The sequence below is a fragment of the Perca flavescens genome, chromosome 22 (assembly GCF_004354835.1).
Source record: "Perca flavescens isolate YP-PL-M2 chromosome 22, PFLA_1.0, whole genome shotgun sequence".
Lineage (NCBI taxonomy): Eukaryota > Metazoa > Chordata > Actinopteri > Perciformes > Percidae > Perca > Perca flavescens.
In genome coordinates, this window is record NC_041352.1 from 27,400,595 (window position 1) to 27,428,035 (window position 27,441).

Genomic DNA, 27,441 nt, shown 5'->3' on the forward strand with positions numbered 1-27,441 from the left:
CAGAGAACATGTTTGCCCTCAGTGGCTTATTTAGATATATTAAGTCACTACAGATATGACTACATTATTTTGACCATATGTGCAAGTGTGAAAACTGTGGATACATGCGCGTGTGTTTTTATGTGTGTGCTTGGCTATGGGTGGTGTATTTGGCCTACTGCATTACTCTTCTGAGCCAATGTATGAGAGCTGCAGTAATGATTGTTTGAACCCGGCTTGTTGGCTGGTATTTGAAATATACTAATCAGTTCTATGGTGCTGTTGTATCGGCAACTTTAAATCAATCTCTCTCTTTCGCTCGCTTAGTAAACCACGGAGGTGGGTGGGCATCTGCGCGAGTGTGTGTAATGTTAGGCTATGTGTCAAGGGAAACTAAAAATTTCAGAGCACCCTCACTGAAATGTCCAGCAACCCCAAAGTATCAGCAAAATAACATCTCTGGCGCCACCACTGCTTCTTAAAGGCTCAATTGAGTATTGCCAGGTCACATGTTTTTATCTTCTTAAAAAAAAATAAAAAATCTTCAAGCAGTGAGACTAGTTTAGTTTAGTTTATTAGTTTATTATGTCGTGGAGCAGCTTTAGCCTCAACGGCTAATTTCCAGCTGTAGTCCCCGGCCAGCTGACAATAGGCATTCTAAAATACAATGGTTAACATATTAAAATGAGTTACATTACATCTATAATAACAGCAGGCCTACACAAAAAGGGTTAAAACATACAAAGAAGTGGCACTATTGACACTGTATGTGGATTTCTTTCATTTTATTTAATGATGTTTTTATCTCTCTTTTTCTGTGATGGCTGCGATCATAGGTTGCTACAACATATGAGATTATACTACTTATTCAGGTCATTTTATTATGTTGTATTTAAATTATTCATACATTTTTTTTGTCTGTACTTTGTACTTTTAAATGCACAGGACAATAAACTTGAAACTTGAACTTGGTCTGGAATCGCACTGATCAATACTCATAAAACGTCAAAGTGTTGGAGACACATATAGGCCATTGATCTACTGAGATGTTGCAAAAATAAATGAATTAACTCCCAGGAATTGTGGTGTTGAGTATTATTTCATGGTATTATGGAGCACTTTGAGATACAGGATTTTATTAAGGTGGTACACAAACTCAAAAACAAACTTGTTTCAATGCTTGAGCCTAATTATGCATGATACAAGAAAGACAAATCACTGAAGAATAGACTTAATAGGCATAAAGCATCCTTTCCATAACCATTCAATCTGCTCTTTAAAGCACAAGGCCCTAAGAAACAGCTCCTGTTTATGTCACTTGTCACCTCTTTCCTTGAGTAGCGTTACAGCGATAGCTAAGAAATATTTGATTAGAGAGTTAAAGACTTTAGGTTATGGATGAGACTGAAGACACAAATACAGATGAGGACACAAACATGGACACAAACGCACATCTTTCAATGTTTCCGCATCATGGTAAGTAGCCCTACTTCATGCCTCTGTGTTGGTCCAGAAATCATCCTTGTTTCTTGACACAGACAAATCCTCTCCCAACATTGCAGTTGTCGTCATCCCAGCACTTATGATCTGTGAGTACCAAAGACACAGGAGTCAATCAGCATGACACAAACCAACACCTGACACAGAAACAAAACCTAAAACTATGCAGACAACAGGCAGAAAAAACGTTAGCTGTTGTCCGTACATTGAGAGACCATACATTTCTAGATTAATAATGTTAATGTTAAAAACATATAGTATCAATGTTTAGTAAATTATGCAATTCTGTGCATTGCTAATAGTTAAATGATTTGATAAACCCACATTTGACCCAAAAAGTCTATAAATCATCAAATCTATTATTTTAAAAGCAATCACTGGCCTATCTGCCACTTACCGTATTTCCAAAAGTTGATGGATATATGTAACAATCTTTTTTTTACAATATCTCTAAAATCACACTCTTACATTATGCTATAAAGGTAAACATTGTCTTTTTATTTACCTGTGTAATTGATTTGTAGACAGTGCTGACCTCTGTCGTTATTAGGCTCTCCTCCACACCAGTTGACATAGTTGAAAGGTGTACCGTCAGACCAGAACCAAAATCCCTCCTTTAGAAGACAAAACGGTTTTAGAACATTGTATGAGTGATGAAAAAAATCTTAAAGTTGAATATCTCTGGGACGTCGACACAGAGGTCGTGGGTTGGAATCAGACCTGCAGCAGGTTTCCTGCATGTCTTCCCTCTCTCTCTTCCCCCTTTCATGCTGTCCTGGTGATTAAAGGCACTAATGCCCAAAAAAAGTCAAAAATCAGAATTCCTCTGGGCGCTCGGGTAGCTCACATGTTTATCCCTAGACACAGAGGCCAAGGGTTTGAATCTGTCCTGCAGTGATTTACTACATGCCTTCCCTCTCTCTCTCCCCTTTCATATCCAAGCTGCCCCAGTGGTTAAAGGCACAAATGCCCAAAAATTGATCTTAAAAAAAAAAGAAAACACACAAACAATTCAAATACCTCTAAGACCTTGTCTAATTTACCTGTTGTGCATCAGAGCCTCCGATCCACGCCAAGTTTAGGCCTGCCAAACGCTGAATCCAATGTTCCTCATCTCTGTTGTGCACAGATGCTAGGTGTGCGTGTGAAGAGCGACAGGATCTCTACAGTGAAAACACACATACAGAGAGTTGCCAAGAACAAAAACCTGAGTAATAGGAGAAAACAGAAGAAGATGCAAAATGTGTGTGCAAAATGTACAAGTCAATTCAAGCAGAATAAACATAGAGAATAATGACTCAAATCATCCTGACTACCTCAGCCACAGCCCAGCTGGTGGATCCTGGGAAGTAGCGGAAACAGCGGCCTCCGTACAGAGACCAACCATTTTCACAGTGTGTGGACCTCTTGACAACATGATCTTCTCCTGACATAGACAAGCAAGGGCAATGTTGAATCTCAATTTTACAGATGAAATGTAAAAAATTTTATCAAAGAAAAATATATACAACATTTTTTCTCTCTCGGCATCTGGAAAAGTAATTTAAAAAATTCATATAAAATGTAATGTACGTATCAAAGCCTGATGTGCTTTACTGTAATAGAAATCTGAGAAACTCACTTGGTTGAATTGTTTGTCCTCCCACAGCAGCGGCCTCTGCCTATGAAAGAACTGGACAATTTGACACAAGAGTAAGTGACTTTTGTTGTTCGTGTTGCCACAAAAAATGTATTCAATCTCTTTTCCCTCTCTCTCTTAAACAGTAAATATTCAGAGTACATACACTGCTTAATCACTCCTACTCACCAGTAGTCAGAGCCATCATGGCTGCAACAAGTACGGACACAGCTAGCATCTTCATGGAGAAGTTGATGAAGGCGACCTTCAATAGAAAGAAACAAACATGTTAATAAGACTTGTATACAGAGAAAAATTACCCTTAGCGACTGTCAATCCATTAAAGAGAGGACAGAAAATAAGAGTTTATAGCAAACCTTTTGCAAAATGATCTTCTTCCTTTGCAGTGTCACAGAAGTATCTAACAGGAGAAAACATGCCTCTTATATACAGTTGCTTATCCTGCCAGAACCCGGATCTGAGGTCACACACACTGCATGCACGAAAACGCAAACACGAATATGCATCATTTCAGTCATAATGTCTGTATTTGTCTAGTGATGTTTGCTGAGTATAGCGTAACAAAAATAGATCAGATATCAAGAACTATGGATAACCAAACAATAAGTTGCCACTTCTCCCTGTGCTATAGAACTTCAGGGACATAACTATTATTGGAAATTGCACACATGGAAGAGGCAGAAGTTTATTTACATAACAATTAGTTAAAATGTGTTTTTTATAAAATGTTGGAAGCCTCTATAGAACAGCTTCATTGTTCCTTGGACTAGGTAAGTCCCAGGAACTTGGCACAAGGGATAGAAAATGATTGTTGTTCAGTTGAGATCTGGCGTCTGTAAAGGCCTTAAAGCTGTTTCACCCTATGTGCGTTCAGCGCGTTCGGGGCGCATGGTCGCGCTGAACCGTCTTTCATACTGATTGCGGTCAGAGCAGCTCAATCATAGAACAATATAATACAAAACACTAACATCAGATGTAATTACAGAAACTGCATTATTTTATGTGTCAGGTCTGCCCTTAAACAATAGACAATAGTGATTGTATTGATCATAGATTGTGTTTTGCACTGCAGTTTCTCTTAAAGCCTCTCTACATTTTTGTTTGGTTGGGTTTAGTAAATGCATGCATATATTTTGTTTATAGATTATTTTTTGGGCTTTTCCACCTTTATTAGACAGGACAGCTAGTTGAGAAAGGGGAGAGAGAGAGGGAAAACATGGAGGAAATTGTCACAGGTCAGAGTCAAACCCTGGACGTCTGCGTCGAGGCATAAACCTCCAAGTATATGTGCGCCTGCTCTACCCTCTGAGCCAACCCGGCAACCATTTTGTTTCTTTAGCTGCAGAAATTCAATACAAAAAATGAATGACCCATCTCAGAGTAGCATTATAGAATGTATGGTTTATGAAAAAAGGAGACAGAGACAGAATTGTCCAGGTACTCCTCTTCCTCTCCCTCGTGAAGGCATTTTCTGTGTTCATCTACAGTATATTGTTCAAATAGGTCATCTTTTACTGTACTACATGATCATGCTATTGAAAGAACCTCAACACCTGAGTGTGTTTCCTAGAAGGGAATCAGCTGTGATCGATCTATTTGCATAGCTTCAATCAGCTGTTTCTCAGTAGCAATGGAATACAATGCAGGGGATATATTTGTGTTTCAATTTACAATATGAACAGAAGTTCACTGTGACTTTAGCCTATAAGTTATGTTTAGAACATGATGTTATCTTTTCTGATATACAGTGTGAAAGCATTTGCAAATTGGTCAGTAAAAATCCATTGTTTTGGTCTTAGTTGAGGTTGTGTGTAAAAGAAGTTCAAGCATTTTAAATTTGTGTTAACTGTATGCATTTTGTGTCAAAGCAACAAGAAATGTGTTAAATGTTTAGCCTGCACAGACGGATGTTGTGCTAACTGTGTTAAGAGTTTAGGAAAGTTGTTAAAAGTATGGAAAGAATGTAGGTTTAGGGCACTTCTGCTTTGGCTTCACTTTTCAGGCCCAGAGTTTGCTGCTTGGTTCTGAAACAGGTGACCAACTGGATGGCAGCTGGCCAAGACAAAAATAGCAAGAGTGTTCTTAAGCTCCAAGGGACTGCACACCACCCTCATCCATTTGGGCAAAAGGAGTGGGGACTTTGAAACTGCTGATATCAGTTGATAAGATGTAAATGGTGAAAATGTGAAATTTCTCTTATGCGTTTGTGATGCTTGTGTTGGTACAATACAGTTTTTTTACGATTGCTAGACGACAGTGGGCACAACTGGAGTAATGTGCAAAACTCAAACTACAGTCTGCACAGCAGCAGTTCATGTGGACCAAAATCTAGTTTGTTTTTCATTGCTTGAACATAGTTTTCAAAACTCTGCAGAGTAATCCCATGGCTTCACCCACAACCTGCACAACACTGTGGATTCACAGCACTTTGTTCTAATGCTAACACACTCCTGTCAAAACTGTTAACCACACGTTCAAAACAGTACGGATTTACGCCTGGTGCAATGGTTTCTTGTTCTAGACTTGTTAGTGAACACATACTGTCGATACAGTATGTAGGGAAAGCTCATGAAGCCTTTTTTGAAAACAAAGACACACCAAATAAGAATGAAACAGTTATGCATTGTACCGTTTGAGAAACAGTGAACGGGGAAAAGAGCAAAGATACCAATATGATGTCTGATTTACATACACTGTTGTGAAAATGTGAAAAACACTTCCTTTACTATAGAAAAACTGCACACTTAATGTTTTTCACAAAGTATTGGAGGTGTAAGCAATGGGAACACCATTTTAATTTGTATTTAGAGATGACGTAGGTTCATGGAAAGAGAACACATCCAATTTGTTGATAAAAAACTTGTAAAACTTCTGGACTATTACGTAACATTTCCAGAAATTATGTAAATTACTGCAGACAAATATAGATATACATATATATTTACTGTAGGTAAGCAAACTGAGGATTTCCATTTATTCTTGTTTACCTAAAACTGGTATAAAATAAAAAAGGAAAGAACATAATTTCACTCTTTTCTTATAGCAAATATTGATTAATGTAAAGTCACTTAAATTATTCTAACTGTAAAGATGAAAAGTTTGTAAATCTGTATTGGTGTTTGATGCTAGTGTTTCTACTCTGTGTGTTCTGAGTGACAGTGTGTGTTATCTCAGTGTGTGTGTTGTCTAGATGAGGATTGGAGTGTTTGGCTGCACTGAGCCTGTTTTGAGACGTGTGTTCAGAGTTGCCAGGAATGAGTTTTGCAGGTGATGTGAACTGGTTAGCTCAGGTGACTGTTGGCAGACTGTAGTTAGAGTTTCACATGTGGCTTCAGTTGTGACCACTGTCGTTTAGCAATCGAAAAAAAACTGTAATATTCATGTCCCTGAAGTTGGCAAGAACTATGGATACCCAACACCAGATAAATACAGCTGAAAATGTTAGTTTTTTTTGAATAAACGCCCCTCTTGGTTGCAAAGATAATGTGTCTCTTTCTGTGCACTGAAGAGGCATTTTAGTTCACACTAGGATTGGTGTGTGTGTGCATGTGCGTGTGTGTGTGCGCGTATGTGCGTGCGTGCGTGCGTGCGTGCCCTAGACTCAGGAAGCCTCTCTCACACTCACCTTTGTTCCTTAATACTTTCAGACATCAAAACTTATTTCTCCTAGTATGCATTCTTGATGACAACAAATCACATACATGGATATAAATAATCTCATTATTACTGCTAATTATGTATGTTGGTATAGTAATGCTCAAACTTCATTGCCTGCAGACCACACACACACACACACACACACACACACACACACACACACACACACACACACACACACACACACACACACACACACACTATAAATTGTAGAGAATCTCATATAGCAATGAAAACAACAAACTTTCATTTTTAATATGAGAGCAGAAACTAATTATTTTGTATTTTTGCTGTTATCTGGTACATTAATCCTTTTCCAAGATTGTAATAATCTTAAAACTGTCCAGTGAGTTTAGGTGTAGTTCTCTTTAAAAATAGTACAAGAAAGTATTTGTTTCTTCTGTTCAGAAAACATGTCATTGAAACAGGATTACAATTTAATTGGAGAAAAGGAACACAGAACCCGGATCTGAGGTCTCACACACACACACTGCATGAACGAAGACGCAAACATGAATATGCATCATTTCAGGCATAATGTTTGTATTTGTCTAGTGATAATGTTGGCTGAGTGTAGCGTAACAAAAATAGATCAGACATCAATCTCCAAACAATAAGTTGCCATCCTCCCTGTGCTATTGAACTTCAGGAAATGTCTCTGTGTTTGTAATCCTTGTGTTGATACAATAATATTCATGTCTGTGAAGTTCCCAAGAATTATGGCTACCCAACACCAGATAAATACAGTTGAAAATGTTACAGTTTTTTTTAAATAAATGCCCCTCTTGGTTGCAAAGATAATGTGTCTGTTTCTGTGCACTGAAGAGGCATTTTAGTTCACACTAGGATTGGTGTGTGTGTGCATGTGCGTGTGTGTGTGCGCGTATGTGCGTGCGTGCGTGCGTGCGTGCCCTAGACTCAGGAAGCCTCTCTCACACTCACCTTTGTTCCTTAATACTTTCAGACATCAAAACTTATTTCTCCTAGTATGCATTCTTGATGACAACAAATCACATACATGGATATAAATAATCTCATTATTATTGCTAATTATGTATGTTGGTATAGTAATGCTCAAACTGCATTGCCTGCAGACACACACACACACACACACACACACACACACACACACACACACACCACACACACACACACACACACACACACAGTATAAATTAAATTGTAGAGAATCTCATATAGCAATGAAAACAACAAACTTTCATTTTTAATATGAGAGCAGAAACTAATTATTTTGTATTTTTTTTGTTATCTGGTACATTAATCCTTTTCCAAGATTGTAATTGTAATGGGAAAATTACATTTAAGCATAATTCCTTATATTTTTATGTTTAATTTGTACTTTAATTCTCTCACAAATGCTGAAAGAGTTAATCTCATTTCCCACATTACAACAAGGATTTCATCAATGACTTTTCTCAATTTTTGGCTGAGTTACTGCCAATGTATGACTGCCTCCTTATTGTAGGGGATTTTAACATCCACGTGTGCTGTCCTGAAAAGCCAATGGCAAGAGACATTGATTTTGATTCTAACTTTGTGAGACACCCAGTCTGGAACATAATGTGAGCACTGTTTGCCTGAACCGATAACAGTACAAGGTCTCCCTAAAACTATCTCTGGTTCTCCCATGCCAGTTAAGATGTAACTGGGGGGTGAAAGTCATACAGGGAGGAGGAGGTGAGATGTCTCCAAGATGTCTCTTGTATTTTTGTGATTGTCTTCATGTGTATCAGATTGCCTGTAAGAACTGTAGCATCATACTAAGCCAAGTGTGTGTGTGCTGTCACTCTGAAGATGTATATAAGCCTGGTGTTCTGTTCACTCATTTGAGAAAACTGACTCCACACTGGGCTGAGGCCTTTTGTGAAATCATGTTGCTTCTATATTTGCAAATATATCTTTTTAATAAAATACAAAAACCCAACTTGGTTTCAGTCTCAGTCTGTCTTATTTCTTTCACTTTACTAAACTCTGAAAATGTCCCCCCCTGCTGCAAAGAAAACGTCCACTACAGTAATAATCTTAAAACTGTCCAGTGAGTTTAGGTGTAGTTCTCTTTAAAAATAGTACAAGAAAGTATTTGTTTCTTCTGTTCAGAAAACATGTCATTGAAACAGGATTACAATTTAATTGGAGAAAAGGAACACAGAACCCGGATCTGAGGTCACACACACACACACACTGCATGAACGAAGACGCAAACATGAATATGCATCATTTCAGGCATAATGTTTGTATTTGTCTAGTGATAATGTTGGCTGAGTGTAGCGTAACAAAAATAGATCAGACATCAATCTCCAAACAATAAGTTGCCATCCTCCCTGTGCTATTGAACTTCAGGAAATGTCTCTGTGTTTGTAATCCTTGTGTTGATACAATAATATTCATGTCAGTGAAGTTCCCAAGAATTATGGCTACCCAACACCAGATAAATACAGCTGAAAATGTTTTTTTCAAATAAATGCCCCTCTTGTTTGAAAAGATAATGTGTCTTTTTCTGTGCACTGAAGAGGCATTTTAGTTCACACTAGGATTGGTGCGTGCGTGTGTGTGTGTGTGTGTGTGTGTGTGTGTGTGTGTGTGTGCACTAGACTCAGGTAGCCTCTCTCAGGACTATTGGTGTCACTGTTGTCGCAGTTAGTTTAAGGAAACGATGGAGGGAGGGGTTATAAAAGGTAATTTTCAGTGACACTTGGGACAACACAAGGTTTAGAAAAAGAAGAAAGAGACAGTTGGGTTTAGGAAAGGTGACACGCGGGACACAAACCCTTGAGGTGGACAAGGGGTTGACCACCCCAGTGGTAGTACTATTTACTATTAGGTCATTTCGCATTCAACATTAATTGTTATTAACATCTTCCTGTATTTTCTCAATCTTTGTAATAATACTGATGCACTAGTAGCCTAAACCTGCAGGTGACTGTGAGTGTTACCTGTGAATGGACTGTAGGCATCACCGATGTTTGTCATCACTCTTCTGTAGATTAAAGTTTTGTTTGTGTTGAAGGGTCCAATGACTCTATATCCTCCTCCTGCTGCTGCACTAAACATCACCTTAGTCCTTTCTGTGTGAAAAAAAACCCATTCTGATCACTAAAGTATTTCCAGTGCCCTCTCATAAAAATCATGAGCCTCAGTTTTTTCTATGTAATACGAGATTTCTGTAACCATGTGAATTATATTCACACTACTTCCACCTTTTGTCGTGATGTAGGCATCACCGATGTTTGTTATCACTCTCCGGTAGATTAAAGTTTTGTTGAAGGGTCCAATGACTCTATATCCTCCTCCTGCTGCTGCACTAATCATCACTTTGGTCCTTTCTGTGTGAAACAAAACATTCTGATCACTAAAGTATTTCCAATGCCCTCTCATAAAAAATCATGAGCATCAGTTGTTTCTATGTAATACTTACGAGGTTTCTGTAATAATGTGAATTATATTCACACTACTTCCACCTTTTGTCATTTAGGACTTGTTTTTTCGATTTAAGTAATTGTGCATATTTCCTTACAATACAAAATATACTGAATTATAATTACTGTATCTTCAATACAATATTATATTTTGCTTTACCTTTGTTTCTTAGTTCCAGAATCTGGTTTTCTTTTTCTCTCATGGCACCAAATTCTGTCAGGAGATCACACGTTAGGATAACAGGACTTTGTTTCTCCAGTTTCTTTTGTTTCAGTAGCATCAGTAGTATCATCCTGGGCCAAAATCAAGCCGCAGAACATCAACACAAACAATAAAATGGTGAAATTCATCTTCCAAGTTGATCGAAGATCGCTCAGTCACCTAAACTCTGACTGATGTGATCCCTCTGGCTGCTTTTCTTGTGTTTATTGATGACCTGTTAATTTTTAACATCCCATTTGAAGTTTATTAAAAAAACTTTATTATCGTATTGTTAAGCTCAGTGGATGAGCAATGAGGAAATAATAATATATTTACTAGCAACTTTATTGTATCAATCATTAATGTGATGTTCAAAGATAGATTTTTCACTGATCTTACAAGACGAGTTGGCAATTCAAACTGCTTTTATTGTTCTCCAAATTCATCCCAAATTTCCCAGGATGTCACAGAAACCTCCTGGTTTTTATAGTGTTGTATAATTGGGGAAGACTCTACTGTATCGCAGCTCATAAATCAACAAATTATAAACATATGAAATATATACTGTACAGTACAGGCCAAAAGTTTGGACACACCTTCTCATTCAATGTGTTTCTTTATTTTCATGACTATTTACATTGTAGATTATCACTGAAAGCATCAAAACTATGAATGAACACATATGGAATTATGTACTTAACAAAAAAGTGTGAAATAACTGAAAACATGTCTTATATTTTAGATTCTTCAAAGTAGCCACCCTTTGCTTTTTTTGATAACTCTGCAAACCCTTGGTGTTCTCTCAATGAGCTTCATGAGGTAGTCACCTGAAATGGTTTTACCTTCACAGGTGTGCCTTGTCAGGGTTAATTAGTGGAATTTTATCCCTTATTAATAAAAAAGCAAAGGGTGGCTACTTTGAAGAATCTAAAATATAAGACATGTTTTCAGTTATTTCACACTTTTTTGTTAAGTACATAATTCCATATGTGTTCATTCATAGTTTTGATGCCTTCAGTGAGAATCTACAATGTAAATAGTCATGAAAATAAAAAGGAAACGCATTGAATCAGAAAGTGTGTCCAAACTTTTGGCCTGTACTGTACGTATACATGTTGTAGAATAGAGCCATACTATTCAGTAACCGTCTGCCCATTTCCATGGCATGGATCCATCCACTCTCACAGGGGCGGTTCTACATTGAATTACACCCAGGGCGAGACCCTCTTCGAGGAAACATACTTTTTAAGGTGCACATTCTCCACCTCTAAAATTGCCAAAAGACAATGAACACAATTCTGCACAAAGTATGACAGTATAGCTTATCAGAATTTAGTGGTGTGTTCAGTAATCTTTGCATCCTTTTGGTTCTTGAACGCACCTTAACTGGACCAAATTAGCTCCACCCAGACCTAACCCCCTCATTAGCTGAGCTTATATAAAGCAACGGTGTCATTATGGCTGCCTCCTGGCTTTGTCTCTCCCCTGCCTGGAATGGTGTGATGAATTCCCTCTTAGCCTACTGAGTACATTTGAGTGAAGGTATGTAACTTAAAGTAGCAAGTCTGGTATGATCACTACCTGAGCTAAATGTTATCACCCGTGGACCACTGCTTTTAAACTTGTCATTAATGTAATCTTCTGTCTGAATTGTAGGTGGTCAGCAGCTGTTTTGCCTTAGTTTAGTTGTTTTTGGATTTGCAGAGTCACACTGTACCAGACTCTCCAGGTGACCATACTGCTCTGGGGACCGGCGCCGCAGTGAGAAACCTCTGCTGACGGACACAGAGCTCTCCATCTGCGGAGCTCCGACTGCTGTCTGTCTGGGTGGCGGGTTAGGCTACCGTCCAGCAGTAATACATTGAGACAATTTAATACCTAGACAGTTTCATATCCTGTAAAAATAAAAGCGTCTCGTATGTCGCGTTAAGTCCTTTCCCCCATGTTTTGGTACAGTTGATGTTACCACCTGATGCGAGCCATATGGGAGGAGCCTACACATGAAACTCTTTAGAGTTTGGAGGTCTTTAGCAGCGTTGACCTGACTCCCTGAATAAGCTGCAGAGACGTGGTCTCTCTCCACCTCTCTGCTGAGCCCCGTTCACCTAACAGCATCAGTTCAACTGGATTTCACACTATGATGGTTACATTTACAATGAATCAGCTGTTCACATGTCTGCTGAAATGTAGGGATGGTCTGTTACACTACTGTAGGCCTACAGGCTATTCAACATCACTGACTATTTATTTATCTATATTTCTAAATAGAAAACATTACACTTGTGATGTTATTGTTATTTTATGTGTAAGAGACACCAAACAATCCCCACTAGGGTAATTTTAGCAAACATTAGAAGTGTGTTGATGTTGAACAAGTTAAAGCATCCAGTATAGCAGCAGAGACTTCAGTCCTGTTGTGGAGCAGCTGTTGTTCCTTTCAGTTCATGTTCATGCTCACAGACCTGCAGAACTTTGGCCATCAAGTCTGTTGACTCTGCAGATTTCACTGAAGTACACAGTGGAAATAAACTGCTGAGAGTCCTGAACGCATCATTACTGCAGAAACAGAGAGACGTTCACTGCTCTCTTTAATGATGATTTACTGCTGTTGGGTTCAGAGAGAACAGTCTCTGATTGGCTGACTGTTCTCTCTCTCCTCTCACAGCTTCACTGACGAGGTTGGAGGTTTACAGAAAATACTGGATCTTAGCTTTGATACTAACTGGGTTTAGTTTGATACTGCTGAAACCAGTATGGACTAAATCCAACCCTCTACTGACCTCAGAGTCTCCAGTCTCCAGTCTGGACTCTCCTTCAGATCACACAGCTGCTTCACGTCTGACTCCTTCATGTAGTTGCCACTCAGCTCCAGCTCTTTCAGATGGGAGGGGTTGGACTTCAGAGCTGAGACCAGAGCAGCACAGCTGATCTCTGACAAACCACAGTTCCACAATCTGAATCTGAATAAAATGAATAAAATCAGATGTTGGGTTGATATTTTAAATTTGTAGCTCAACATCACTATGTCCTAATCAATGACATTTTCCCTAAAATGAATAGAGAGATTTTGTCATTCTGGATTCAATGTTTAATAAAATCAATACTTTTCATCCTCTAAAGAAGGTTTGAAAAATGAAATCATTGAAACAGTTGAAAACAACAGGATCAGAAACAAATAAAACTACTTAAAAAACATTAAAATGTAAAAAAGTGACCAATTACCAACAATTATAAACATTAATTTACTTTAACAAACATAAGTCTCTTGTGACTGCAGACTAGACTTACTACAAGAAACAAAAATATGAACAAAAAAACATTTATTTAATGGATTTAAGTTATGTAATTATTTAGATGTTATTAACAGAGAGTTGAATAGTCTCCAGTCTACAGTTTGGTTTTCCAGAAAAAACAGCAGCTTCAACTGAATCCTTCAGCTCCTTGTTGTTACTCAGGTTCCATCAGATGGGAATTAGAGCTGAGGCCAGAGCAGCACAGCTGATTTACAAAAATGCCCCACAATCTGAATAAAGAATAAATGATGTAACTTTAGAAACAATGCTTGAAATCATTCAATGTTTAATAATCTTTTCAGAGCTGAAGAAGGTTTTGAACACAACAGGATCAGGATAAAAACTTAAAAACAAAAAGGATCATCTTACTTCAATAAAGACTTTGGAGTAAATTATTTAGTGTTTATTATAAATCAACATGTTTCATTGTCTTGTGAATGAAGTGTAGCTGATCTTCACTACCATCCTAATGTTTCAGGTAGAGATGAGTCTTCTGAACACATCTGCTCTTTAATGAGTTCACTTACTGTACAGCTCTAGAAAACACCACTATCCTCACATGGACACTAATCATAGAATTAATCTAACAGTTCAAATCTGACTTTCCCTACATTCATAGTCAAGTCCATTTTATTTATACAGCCCAATATCACAGATGACAGATTTAGCTCAAGAGGCTTTCCAACCTGTACAGCATCCGACTCCCTCTGTCCTTAGTAAAGGTCCTAAAAGACCTCATCATACCTGTCATCATTCATAAGGCCATGCTAACTAAGTTACAGAGATATTTAACATCCTTATTGAGTTCAGAGTGACCAACCATGACAGCAGATCACAGGAAATGTTGGCTTTAAAAGTTCATCAGATATCAAACTGGTGAACCAATTCAAGTCAGAGACACTACAAAGTTCTACTTGTTCTATTTACAATAATGTTTGACTGATTTGTTTCACTTATTGTGTGTGTGTATGTGTGTGTGTGTGTTTGCAGGGCTCAACAGTAATGGTTGCCCTTGGCAACCAGATTGAGTCAGTTGTCCCCTTTGGCAACCACCTGTTAAATATTTGTGTTTTTTTTTATATATAAAAACAAATCTAAACTTTCAAAACTGGAAAATCTAATTTCTAAAGAGGCCAGTATTTTATTTGGGAGTCTCCTTAAAGTTTAAACTCTACGTTCTTGCTCAACACAACATTTCAGCTGTTGTGCGACCGCTTTCCACAAGCGTGTTTACCGTGAAAAGATCCAGACAACACCACTTCCTGTTCACGTTAACGGTGAATGTTAAAATCTGGTGTCGGTGCCTCATTACGGAGCCTCCTAAATATCTGCGCTGCTCTCTGATGCTCCGAAACAGACGTTAGAGGGAACAGAAGCATCGCCGCATGTCAACACGTTACACTTGGCAGCGAGTAACGTTAGCCTAGCGTTAGCTACAGTAATAACTGTAACGTTAGCCTAGCGTTAGCTACAGTAATAACTGTAACGTTAGCCTAGCATTAGCTACAGTAATAACTGTAACGTTAGCCTAGCATTAGCTACAGTAATAACTGTAACGTTAGCCTAGCGTTAGCTACAGTAATAACTGGATTAAACACGGTTAAATAACTGTAACGTTACAGTTAAACAGTAATAACTGGATTAAAGTGTGTCTGTGTGACAGTTAAAGTGTAAAGTGTGTGTGTGTGTGTGTGTGTGTGTGTGTGTGTGTGTGTGTGTGTGTGTGTGTGTGTGTGTGTGTATCTGTGTGTGTCTGTATGTCACTGTAGAGGATTCCTACAGCGGGACGTCCAACAGTCTGCTGCTAAAGCTATGAGCTGAAAGACACAAACTAGCTCTGTGGTCACGGCTGTTGTCTTCTGCTCACTTTTAAGGCAAAGATTACAACTGTTAATTTGTGCAAATAATTAGTAGTCTAACTCCTTGAATGGTATGATTATGATGGTTTCATTTCAGAGCAGTGGTCAGTAAATATATTTTTAGGCTACTTACTCATTCAGTGGTCAGTAAATATATTTTTAGGCTACTTACTCATTCAGTGGTCAGTAAATATATTTTTAGGCTACTTACTCATTCAGTGGTCAGTAAATATATTTTTAGGCTGCTTACTCATTCAGTGGTCAGTAAATATATTTTTAGGCTGCTTACTCATTCAGTGGTCAGTAAATATATTTTTAGGCTGCTTACTCATTCAGTGGTCAGTAAATATATTTTTATGCTGCTTATGCATCAGTCGGTCTGAGATCGTCTGCCACTCTTTCTCTCTCTGTTTCATTACAGCTTTTTACAAATAATATCTTTCATGTTAACATACTTCATAAGAAGCTGCTGCTCACTCTGTGTATAGTATACACAACGCTGTTGGGAATTAGTAAGAGTACATATTCCATTATTGGCAATTTATCAAAGATGTTTTATCAATATTAATAAATAAATAACAATATTTATTCAATAGTTCTTCAATCAATAAACCTATTTACTTATTTACAACGACAACAAAGGCAAAAGCATGCAAACATGGTGTGTGTGTGTGTGTGTGTGTGTGAAAAGAGAGAGAGAGAGAGAGAGAGAGAGAGAGAGAGAGAGAGACAGAGAGAGAGACAGAGAGAGAGAAAGAGGGTGAGGTGATGAGACCACGTGGGTATCTAAGCCTCGTGAGATCAAGATGGAGGATGAAACTCCGCGAGATGTGAGGCTCTTTGTAGTTTTTAGAGCAAGGAGCAAAATGGCTACTGGAGGAGATGAACAAACAGGCTATTTAACCCCAAGATGGAGGGTAGAGAAACTGGGTTGCGGCACCATGTGACTATTGGGGGGGTTAGCTGATCTGTGTATGTGTTGCGTCTGTGTGTATGTCTTGCGTGTGTGTGTGTGTGTTAGGGTAGTGTGTAAAAGAGGAAAGCAAAGCCCACTTTAGAGAAAGACAAGTCGTTGTGGAGGTGTGGGGGGAGAGAGAGAGTGTGGGGGGGAGGTGGGGGCTCAGGTGAGCAGGCAGGGAGGGACTGATTGTCCCACCTGTAGCCAGTTGTCTAATCAAGCTCTCCCTTTTAAAAGCAGTAGGGAGACGGAGCGGGGGGGTTTTGCCGACACTGAGAAGTGAAGAGGCTGACACTGAGAGAAAAAGGACTGTCATGGTGAGAGAGAGTGAACAGGGGGAGTTTGGACATTCTCCACTGAGAGCCTTGGGCCATGTGGGAGCCAATGAACTCTGTGAGATCTGTCTGCCACAATATGCTCCGTCTATGTGAAGTGGGCCAATAAAGAGCTGAGGAAGACATTCCTTCCCGCGTGTGTGTCCTGTGTAAACAGAGGTCCTCAGCAGAAGAGCTGCTCCAGCCGTCTATCAGCCGTGGTTGTTGGAGTGCATGTCGGAGAGTGGCGTGGACGCGCTTGACACCACGAGGGGGCACGCCGCACGCCACCCGACGGACCGGAGAGAGAAGAAAGAAAAGGAGACTGCAGCGCTCCGGAGGATCATTAACTAGTTGGGATTTGGTGTATGCCTCCTTGATGGTGGTGATTAATATTCATAAAAAAGGAAACATTTGTGAAGGGCAACTCAGAGTTTGATAATGAACAACTACAAACCTTACACAATCTGGCTTTAAAGATTATTTTTGGGGCATTTTCGGCCTTTATTTTGACAGGACAGATGAAGACATTAAAGGAGAAAGGGGGGGGGATGGCATGCAACAAAGGGCCGCAGGTCGGAGACGAACCTGGGCCCGCTGGGTCGAGGACTAAACCTCTATATATGGGCGCCGCTCTACCAACTGAGCTATCTGGGCGCCCTTTGGCATGTTTTTTTTTTTTTTTTTTTTTTACATTTTCGGCGCTTTATTGACGTCCAGTATTTTCTGATATAAAAAAACTTTGAAAACATGTCAAATTTGACCCGAGGACAACATGAGTTTTAATATTAATGCGATCATGTTTTCCTTTCTTTCCAAATATATTTAAAAGAAGAAATATTACATGAAACAAATGTACTTCTGTGACTTTAATTTCATTCCTCTGACTCTTAAAATGTAAACTGTGTATTTAGGTTAGAATTAAAGAAAATTGACATGTAAATACATGAATAAGACTTTATATAATAAAAAGTAAACTAAGTAAAGACAGAAACATGGACAGCACTTTTGCTGCTCTCATTTCAAACCACAGACTGAGGCTATCTTCATCACCACTGTCATCTTCATCACCACCCAGCTGACTGACTGAGAGCTCTCTTCATCCTCAGTCATCTTTAGAACTGATCAGATGAGCACTGAGCAAAGAGAGATGCAGCTTCTCTTCATCTGAAATGTAATCTATTACCTCCCCGTACTAACATGTCTGCAGTGCATCATTTAGGATCCTGTTTACTGTCAGAACACAAAGTGACATCATTTCCTGACAGGAAGCGTCAGACACATGTTGAGGTATCACCTGTTGTTGGTGACACATCAGACTAAAGAGACTTCAAACATCTGCATTTGGAGACATTCTTCACTCTCTGTGCTCCTTTAACGTGTGTGTCTATATATGTGTGTGTGTGTGTGTGTGTGTGTGTGTGTGTGTGTGTGTGTGTGTGTGACAGAGAGTAAGAGTGTCCACTCCAGTCTCCACGTTGTAACAGCCTTCACTTTACCCACAGTAGAAACCACAGAAGAAGACACTGGGTCTTAAGAAGCTTGGTGTTCTTCACTCTTTACCAACAGGTTGGACAAAGTCCATTATGTAACTTAATCAAAAGTTCTTTTATTACACCCATCCTTAATGTGGCATATACAATGTATTATTTTAATGAGAATTTGAATTTTTCTTATTAGTTGTTCTATTTTTCATTTGTGCTGTTGAGCAAACCAAACTAAACTTTCTCCTCTATCATTTAAAACATCTGTGAAAAAATCTCTAACTGTAGTAAACATGTCCCTTGTTTTTTTTGAGTTGAGAGAAACACATTTCAAAATGTTTCTGTTTGGTGCAGGTTTTTTGCAATCATAGTATTGTAAATCACAATATGACTTTTTCTACAAATTGTACAGCCCTATGTCTTTTATATTTTTAATTATGACTGTTTGTTGATTTGTTCTCAGACAAACACAGAAAACAAGTGAACTGATAGAAATTTAAAACTTCTGTTATGGATTTAATTTTCAGCTGATCTCTGACAAACCGCAGTACACCAATCTGAATAAGGATCAGATGTGTTGATGTTTTAAATGTGAAGCTCAAGAATATATTGTCCTAATCAATGATCTTTCCCCTAAAATGAGTATTGTTTAAAATTAGTTGTTAGTTCTATGTGCAGTTTTGATATGAATGCTATCATGTTTTGCTTTCCTTCCACACATATTTAAAAAAATATATTTTACAATAAACAAAGGTACTTTTGTGACTTTAATTGCATCCCTCTGACTTAAAATGTAAACTGTGTAATTTAGGAACGAGGCTACAGGTGGAAAATAGTAATTGCGTTAAAACCTGGTACAAAGCATCTCTCCTTGTTTTTATACAAAGTTAATGTTTAATTATACATTGTTCCTGTCTAAATAAAAACAAATTGCTAAGAACTATAGAAAATGGGCAAATTTAAATACACAAATATTTATTTAACAATCTAAGTAAAGATTGTGTATATGTGTCTCTGTGTGTGTGTGTGTGTGTGTGTGTCTATATGATTGTGTGTCTCTATGTGTGTGTGTGTGTCTATACGTGTGTGTGTCTATATGTGTGCGTGTGTGTCTCTATGTGTGCGTGTGTGTCTATACGTGTGTGTGTGTATATATGTGTGTGTGTGTGTGTCTCTATGTGTGCGTGTGTGTCTATACGTGTGTGTGTCTATGTGTGTGTGTGTGTGTGTGTGTGTGTGTGTGTGTGTGTTTGTGTGTGTGTGTGTGTGTGTGTGTGTGTGTGTGTGTGTGTGTGTGTGTGTGTGTCTCTGTGTGTGTGTGTGTGTGTGTGTCTCTATGTGTGAGTGTGTGTCTATACGTGTGTGTGTGTGTGTGTGTGTGTGTGTGTGTGTGTGTGTGTGTGTGTGTCTATGTGTGTGTGTGTGTGTGTGTGTGTGTGTGTGTGTGTGTGTGTGTGTGTGTGTGTGTGTGTGTGTGTGTGTGTGTCTCTATGTGTGTGTGTGTGTGTGTGTCTCTATGTGTGAGTGTGTGTCTATACGTGTGTGTGTCTATGTGTGTGTGTGTGTGCAGGGTGGGAAATTAGCACCCTCCACCAGCCAATGGCGGGTATTTTTTCAAAGTGCCGGTGACTTTGCCTTGTATACTAGCCACAGTGGGGGGTTGATTGTAAAACATTCCTTGTAACGGATTGGACAAGCTTTTGTCAAAGCATGCTGTTGCTAAGTAACAATGCATTGCATTATGTTACTGCTAATGAATCCCCAACATTTCCGGATTTTGCTGCTTGGTAATAAAAACATTGAAATACCAAAATAACTGAGGACTTTTATTGTGAAGAACTTATAGGAAATGGAACCATTCACAGCCGGGGCTTTGACCACGCATATTTCCCTCAACTCCAGACTTTTGTCGAGTCGTTTTCAGCGCTAGTCCATGACACCATGTAGCTGAGCTGAGGTACAGACCAAACCAAAATTATAGGTTAAAATAATGTGGCGACGTATCCCCGGTGTTAAGAGGCCCTCCGCGGAGTCAGCAGTAGCTATGGCTGTACAAACTGTTGAGGGCCAAGTAAAGAAAAAGAGAAGGTACTTTTGGAACAAGTGGCGCATTGACAAAACAAACCGAGAAAGACCGTGCTAAACATTTCAGAGAGTCCTGCCAACCTGTATTAAACTTAATGTACGCTGTCACCATTTCTCAGTCGCTGAAAGCTGCTGCTGTTTTAATGCTGTCGGCTCTCTGCTGCTCATTCCCCCCGCGACTGACGCACGCACACACACAGTGACACACACACACACACACACACACACACACACACACACACACACACACGGTGGATGTAGGAAAAACCGGAGATGAGACGTACAGGATGACCTAAATTGAGGACAGCTACACTTGTTATTGTAAGTGAAATGATAAATTGATAAAAGTCCTTTATCAAAGCGTATGAATGGGTGTCCCAGGCCAGGTTAGGAAATAAACTAACAATGCAAAGATCAACACACCACTGACAGAAATGTTCAAATGTATTCATTCAATAAAGTATTATTTTTTGTCTTAAATCCACCAGCCATTTTCATATTATACCAACATTTGCAGCATCCTGAGTCTTTTTGGAAAGGTTACTAGGACAACTCAGCCCAGAGTAATATGTTTTCTGTTCATTAAACATGTAGGCCTACAATTACTGTAAATTAGGATTGACCAAACACAATTTAACCATGGTCTCGCAGGCTTTTTTTCACATCACTTTTTATTTGCCTATTATATATATATATATATATATATATATATATATATATATATACATATATATATTACATAATATTCTGCATTTAGATATAAGTTAGACATAAGTTTCACAAAGTTTCCTTTACCTTTTTTTATTTTATTAAATTATTATTTGTTGTTTATATTTTTCTAGGCTTGATGAAGTATCCCAAATACTGAGTTAAAGTCCTGCATTCAACTGAAATGATCCACAGGCAGCGCTGGAACAAGTATTCAGATCCTTTACTTCATTAAAAGTACTAATGGTACACGTGTGTGTCTGAGTGATAATGAGACAAACAGGCTGTTGTGTGTGTGTGTGTGTGTGTGTGTGTGTGTGTGTGTGTGTTGAAGGCTGACTTCACCATCTGGCCTCTAAATTCCTGCCACTGTAAGTTACACTGACGAGGAATCTACCTCGATGGTTGGTGCATACATACTGTACACAAACACATATATTAAACATTATTATGAAATAAACAATAAATACAGAAACAAATATAAACTAAATAGTTGTTTAACATGAGAGAAAAGAGGCTGAATGGTTGAGTGCATGATGGGTAAAACATAATATAGTCTATGTGCAGCAGGCAGATGAATAGTGATGATGTGTATAGTGAACATGATTAGGAGTTTATCTTAAAATATATATTCTTAGCTCTGTGACTCCAATGTTCAGAACATGAGAGGCAACAACTGAGGCTGGACTTGGAGAAAAAGTCCTGATTCATTAAGTTCTAGGGCTGAAACCAAACATTTTATTATTCATCCATCTAAGTGTAACAAGCTGTATATAGGTTATGTTAAATTATTATGTGTTTAAAATGGGATGAACAAACTTTATGGTTAAACATACTCAGTGACGCAGTGGAAGAAGTACTCCTAACTATTAATAGGCTACTACACGGTGAAAATACTCAGTCCATCGTCCTGCTCTGTTAGTAAATGTACTTGATGTAGAAGTAGCAGTGAGAGAGCTGATTCTCTGGAACATTACATCATGTCTTACTGCTGATTAAGACTTTGTGTGTAAACTGTGAATGTGCAGAGTAACACGCTGTCAGATAAATGGAGGACAAGAAGAAGTACAAGTTTTCCTTCTGAGATTAAAGCAAGTATTCAGACATGTTACTGAAGTAAAAGTACTCTAAGCGTGTTGTTAAAGTATCAAACAGCAACTTACAGTTTCTTCAAACAGTCCAAAGAGTTGATGAAGAACAACTCAGGTGAGTTGTGTTTTTTCTGATGCTCACAGCTCCACCTGACAGGAAGCAGACTTTCACAATAAGAGCTTGGTTTCTTCCCTCTGTGTGACTGTGGTTGTTGTTGTCAGTGACTGCTGTGTCCATGCTCCATTACTGACTGAAAGATTTAAAGACTGGAGACACAAACTAGTTCAAAGAAGGTGAAGTCTGCACAACAGCTTAATGCTCCGGAAGAATCCTTCAATAGTCCAAAGAAGACCCACAACATCTGGGCCCACAAGTTGGCCTTCCTCAGGTGGATTTGATTGCAGTGACCCGTGACCCTTATCTGTTTTCATCATGTCACAGGGTCAGAGGTCATGTGATATGGGAAAAATAAACATACATTCTGTCCGCATGGTAAAAAGTAAAAATACATATTTTTAACCCCCCAGTCTGAGCAGAAGCTGCTTTCCTCCAAAGACCCAGCAGCACAACAGAGACATGACATCATTATCAACATCAGCTGGTGTATCGGACTCTGGCGTCACGTGGTTACGTCTTTGAGATGTTATTTGTGTACGCAGTACATGTGATCCTGTTTATTTTATTTATTTTTATGTATTTTGTCATTTTCTGTTCATTATTAGCTTTTTATAAATTATTTTTTTATTGATATGTGCAGTTATTAACCAATCAGCACTTTGATGATGACATCAGAGGGTTGAATGAGTGATGTCACAGTTTGATGAATGAAATTTAAAAACACACTTACACTTCCTCAGACCAGAGGCCTGGACTACGAAGCAAGATTTGGCGTTACCGAGGTAACTGCAGGTTCAACCCAAGGTTTAGTGTACCATGACGGTGGATCACTTGTTACCGGGTTAAACTCGCCATGGTAACTCATGCTGAACACCTAACCTGGTCGGGAGCATTATGGTTATGATGGAGAGAAGAGATCAACCGGTTTTAAAGCTCCGCCTACTGACCAATCAATCAATACCGTTCTTAGGTCAGGAGGAGCTGAGAGGGTGATAACAGAGAGAGAGAGAGAGAGAGAGAGAGAGAGAGAGAGAGAGAGAGACAGACAGAGAGAGAGAGAGAGAGAGAGAGAGAGAGTTCTTAGAAGATCAGGAGGAGAGAGAGTGGAGAGAGAGAGAGAGAGAGAGAGAGACAGAGAGAGAGAGAGAGAGAGAGAGAGAGAGAGAGAGAGAGAGAGAGAGAGAGAGAGAGAGAGAGAGAGAGAGAGAGAGAGAGAGAGAGAGAGAGAGAGAGAGAGAGAGGTGCGCTCATAAAAGTTTAAACATTTAGAGACCTACAACCCCGTTAACATTCCCTGATGGATATTTTTATGAACGATAGATTTTCAACATATTTGTCGGCTTGTTGAGCCGTGTGTTGCCAATACGCACATCGGTTTGAATTATGTTTTTATATTTTTTATTTGCTCTCATGATCACTTACCACTGCCAGGGTTGCAACTGAAATAAACAGCTTATGGAAAGCACAAGTGTAATTATGGTCAGATCTTGGTCCTGACTGATGAGGAAGTGATATTGATGAGAGTTGTGATTCACACATCTACAGCGTCGGCTATTTTTTTGCCAGCTTTCCTTCCTGTTTTAGGAAGCAGCGACTGTGTTGCTTTTTGCCTGTAAAACTGTGTCTGTGTTCTTCATATTCATGTAGAATTATAGTTTGCTCTTCTTATGTTAAATATGCGGCTCTGGTGGATGTTTGTGATTGGTCTCGCTGGGCAAACACCACGTCTCTGGATTGGGAAACCCTGATGGTTGACTGAACTAGTTGATAACCAGCGTGGTGACACAGGTTATACAGGACCACGGTTGTTAGGTTAGGTGAAGCCAGATAACTGAAATAAATCCAGGACATGATGATCTGGATTCATAGTTCAGGCCTCTGGTGTCTAAACGAGGTGAATGTTAAACATTTAGTTTTGTGCTCTGTTGGAGCAGTTTGTGAACAGTGTTTTCTGTTGGAGACGGTAAGTCCCTTTGGGGGGGACTTTGGGCTTTTGACATGAACAAAAAAGATTTATAACACAATAAAGTAAAGGGGAAAAAGACAACAAAAACATATGTAATAATATGAGCACTTTAAAGTCTCCTCAGAGGGCTCCATGGTGTCTCATCATCCCATCCTCTGGGGGAGAGAGTTTGCAGATTAAATATACTTCTCTACTTTGAAGTGTTTCATCAATGTTACAACTCATACCTCTGACACTGATACACAGAGATACACTTTGCCATCTTTAAATCAAGTTTAACTACATTATGATACCACTTTCACTAACTGATGGTTCACATCTTCAGTTCAGTGTTCAGAGCAGACAGATGCTGCATCATTATTTTGGGGGAAACAGAGGAAATGGTGACATCTGCTGGCAGAAAGCAGAACATGAACTGTGGAGATAACAGCTGCTTCACCGCTGATCTCTGAGAGGAAAAAGCTCCACAGGTTGACTTCATGTGTCTGTTCAGCAGGGTCACCTCCAGTGGTGTAGTCTACGTGATACGCAGCTATACGCAGTATACCCACTAAGAAATCTCCAGGATTTCCATATACCCACTCACAAACAATTTTACCCAACAACATAGTTTTGTGTCACGATGTATCGTGAATCGGTTAAAAATCTATTGCTCACACCATGAGCATGCTCAGTCAAGCCTGACCCAGATCCATCTCTCATCAACAGACTATTTTCATTCAAAACTCGGCTCAATAATGGAGTTCAAAAAGTATTTCAAAAAAGAAAACGAGAAATCATACAGGTGTACTATTAATAAACTAACTAACAGTGATAATGTGGTACAAGAAAACGAATGGGGAGACATCGTTTCAGTAAGTAAAGATTCCTTTTGGAATCTAAAAAGGCACATCTCCCGAATGCATGAAAGTGTGCTACGTGAACACGCTGGGAAGAAAGCAAAAGGTTAGCAAATTGACTACGGTAACTTGTAACAAAGTGTAAATTAAATATAGCGTAATATTCAAACAAATTCATTTAGTCATTCAAGTAGACCTAATAGTTTGTTTTATTTCATTTGTGTCGTCTGTGAATGTGTATTTGATAGAGCGAGAGGAGGAGCAGCAGCAACAAGAGAAAACGGTTGAGGAATTCAAAAGTTTCTTCACTGCACACAAAGGCCCGACCATAACAAGGGAGAGAAAAAGAGAGCTGGATGAAGCATTTCTTTAAATGATTTACATGGACTATGAACCGCTGAGTAAAGGAGAACGTGAAGGGATGCAACACTTCGCCAGCACAGCCCAACCGGGCTACACCCCCCCATGCTACAACACCGTACGGGACACGCTCATGCCACATGATCTGGAAGAGATGGAAGCCAAACTGCGAGACCTACTGCAAAATGGTGATGGGCTCGTTCTGTCAGCCGACATTTGGACCCGTAGAAGAGGGCACAGCTTCCTGGGCATCGTGGCCAGTTTCATTGATGGGACGTTCCGGGGCCACACGGTTTTGTTGGGCTGTGAGCACATACAAGGGCACCACACCGCAGATCGTATTTATCAAAAGTATGAAAGTGTACTGAAATATGGGAACGTGCAACGACGTGTGATTGGGGTCGTCGCTGACAGTGGCAGCAACATGATCGAGGCCTTTAACCTCCTCCCTGGCTCTGAAGAGGAGGCGGGGGGGGAAGGGACCGCGGATGCAGCAGCAGCAGCAGAACATGAAGAGGAGGATGAGGAACCACCGGCGCCCTCCCAAGTCCATGTGGAAGTGATAACAACTAATGTAGAAACTATGATAAATCACTACTTTACTGTGTCAAATTTACATCTGAGATGCCCCATTCACATGCTTCAGCTGGCGATCAACGATGCCGTTAACGAGCACGACAACATTAATAGGCTGTTAGTGAAAGTCGGCCAGCTGGTGAAAAGTGTACGCAAGAGCACCCTGAACACAGAGGAAACAGACCAATTAGGGGCTTCGGATGATTCAGGCGGTCATCCGGTTGTTCCAAAGAGACCCGTTATGGCAAAACAAACTCAAGTCTAATGTTGCTAACATCACCCTGAATCAAGTACGCCAGCTGACGCACCTTGTCAGTGTGCTGACACCTCTGGCAGACCTGACAGAATAAATGAAGGAGCTGGGGAACCTGGGGATGATCCTCCCCCCTGTCACAGAAATAAAACCCCTGCTCACCGATGACACTCACGCTGCACTTCCAATGGGCATCGCTGCTTTTGCAGAAACATTGGCAAACAACATGTCAACTAGCTATGGAAGATACTACACTGATAAACATCTCATTTTAGCATCAGTGTTAGATCCCCGTTTCAAGACAGGATGGATAATCCGAGATGAGTCTGTATGCAGCAGAAGCCTCAGACATTGTCCAAACTTGTGTTCTTGAAGGTGAACTCAAAAGAACTGTAGATAAGGAAAGCTATTAATTATTTCTTTTTTTAGTTTGACAACGTTAGCTAATTTAAATTGAAATCCACGTGCACTCTGAGCAAAAGTTCAGTTAAGAATTTTGGCCTAATAGTTAATTTTAAAACTTTGATGTAGACCTATAGCCTGTATATTTTTATTATATATTTATTTTTCATTTATTCTTTTAATTTTACAGGAATTTTTGTGACTAATTTGTAATTTGAAATAAAACACTTCTATTTGAAAAATGTTGTTGTTGCTCATTAGTTCTTTAGGAGATAAGGCTGTGGTCTAAGCTAAAAGTGATATACATGTAGATTGTTTCCTTTTTTGGAGCGAGCGGGGAGCTGATGGAGCTTTGAGGGGGGAGCGGAGGGGGGAACAGTTCCGTGAGCGATGAGCTGAGATTCTCACCGCTCCACTCCGCCCATATGCTCTGATACATATATAGATATATATATCTGAGAAAGCTCCTTCACTAGTTTTCAACAAAAATAACAGACTGATTAAAAGATAGCTCAGTTATATAGAGGTTTGACTCCGATCTGCAGCCCTTTCCTGCATGTCACCCCCCCTCTCTCCCCTTTATGGTCTCTCTGGTATGAACGTGGAAACATGATCACTGACCAGCAGAGTTCTCCTCCAGCACCTCCTGCTGCATCACTTCCTCACCTCCTCCATCCTGAATCACTAACAAATTCAAACATCACAAAAAAATAAAATCCTG

General features: G+C 39.3%; 3 protein-coding genes across 9 annotated transcripts in view; 1 reads left to right on the plus strand and 2 right to left on the minus strand.

The window, feature by feature from the left end:
* The window catches only part of LOC114548890 (uncharacterized), a 590,132-nt gene that overhangs the window by 284,636 nt on the left and 278,055 nt on the right, over nt 1–27,441 (minus strand).
* The window catches only part of LOC114548895 (NACHT, LRR and PYD domains-containing protein 3-like), an 802,603-nt gene that overhangs the window by 169,621 nt on the left and 605,541 nt on the right, over nt 1–27,441 (plus strand). The window lies entirely within an intron of this gene.
* LOC114548909 (type-2 ice-structuring protein-like) lies at nt 1,180–10,397 on the minus strand. Of its 2 annotated transcripts, XM_028568937.1 has the most exons (8): nt 10,373–10,397; nt 9,994–10,119; nt 9,730–9,861; nt 3,475–3,518; nt 3,287–3,362; nt 2,796–2,905; nt 2,523–2,642; nt 1,977–2,093 (listed from the first exon to the last, which is right to left on the minus strand). In XM_028568937.1, exons 2-8 carry the CDS (start codon nt 10,103–10,105, stop codon nt 1,977–1,979), a joined length of 711 nt encoding a protein of 236 aa, XP_028424738.1. In that variant the 5' UTR covers nt 10,106–10,119; nt 10,373–10,397. The 2 variants fall into 2 exon arrangements, with proteins under 2 accessions (XP_028424739.1, XP_028424738.1); XM_028568938.1 differs by lacking the exons at nt 3,475–3,518; nt 9,994–10,119; nt 10,373–10,397 and adding an exon at nt 1,180–1,566 and having other exon boundaries at nt 1,985–2,093; nt 9,730–9,844.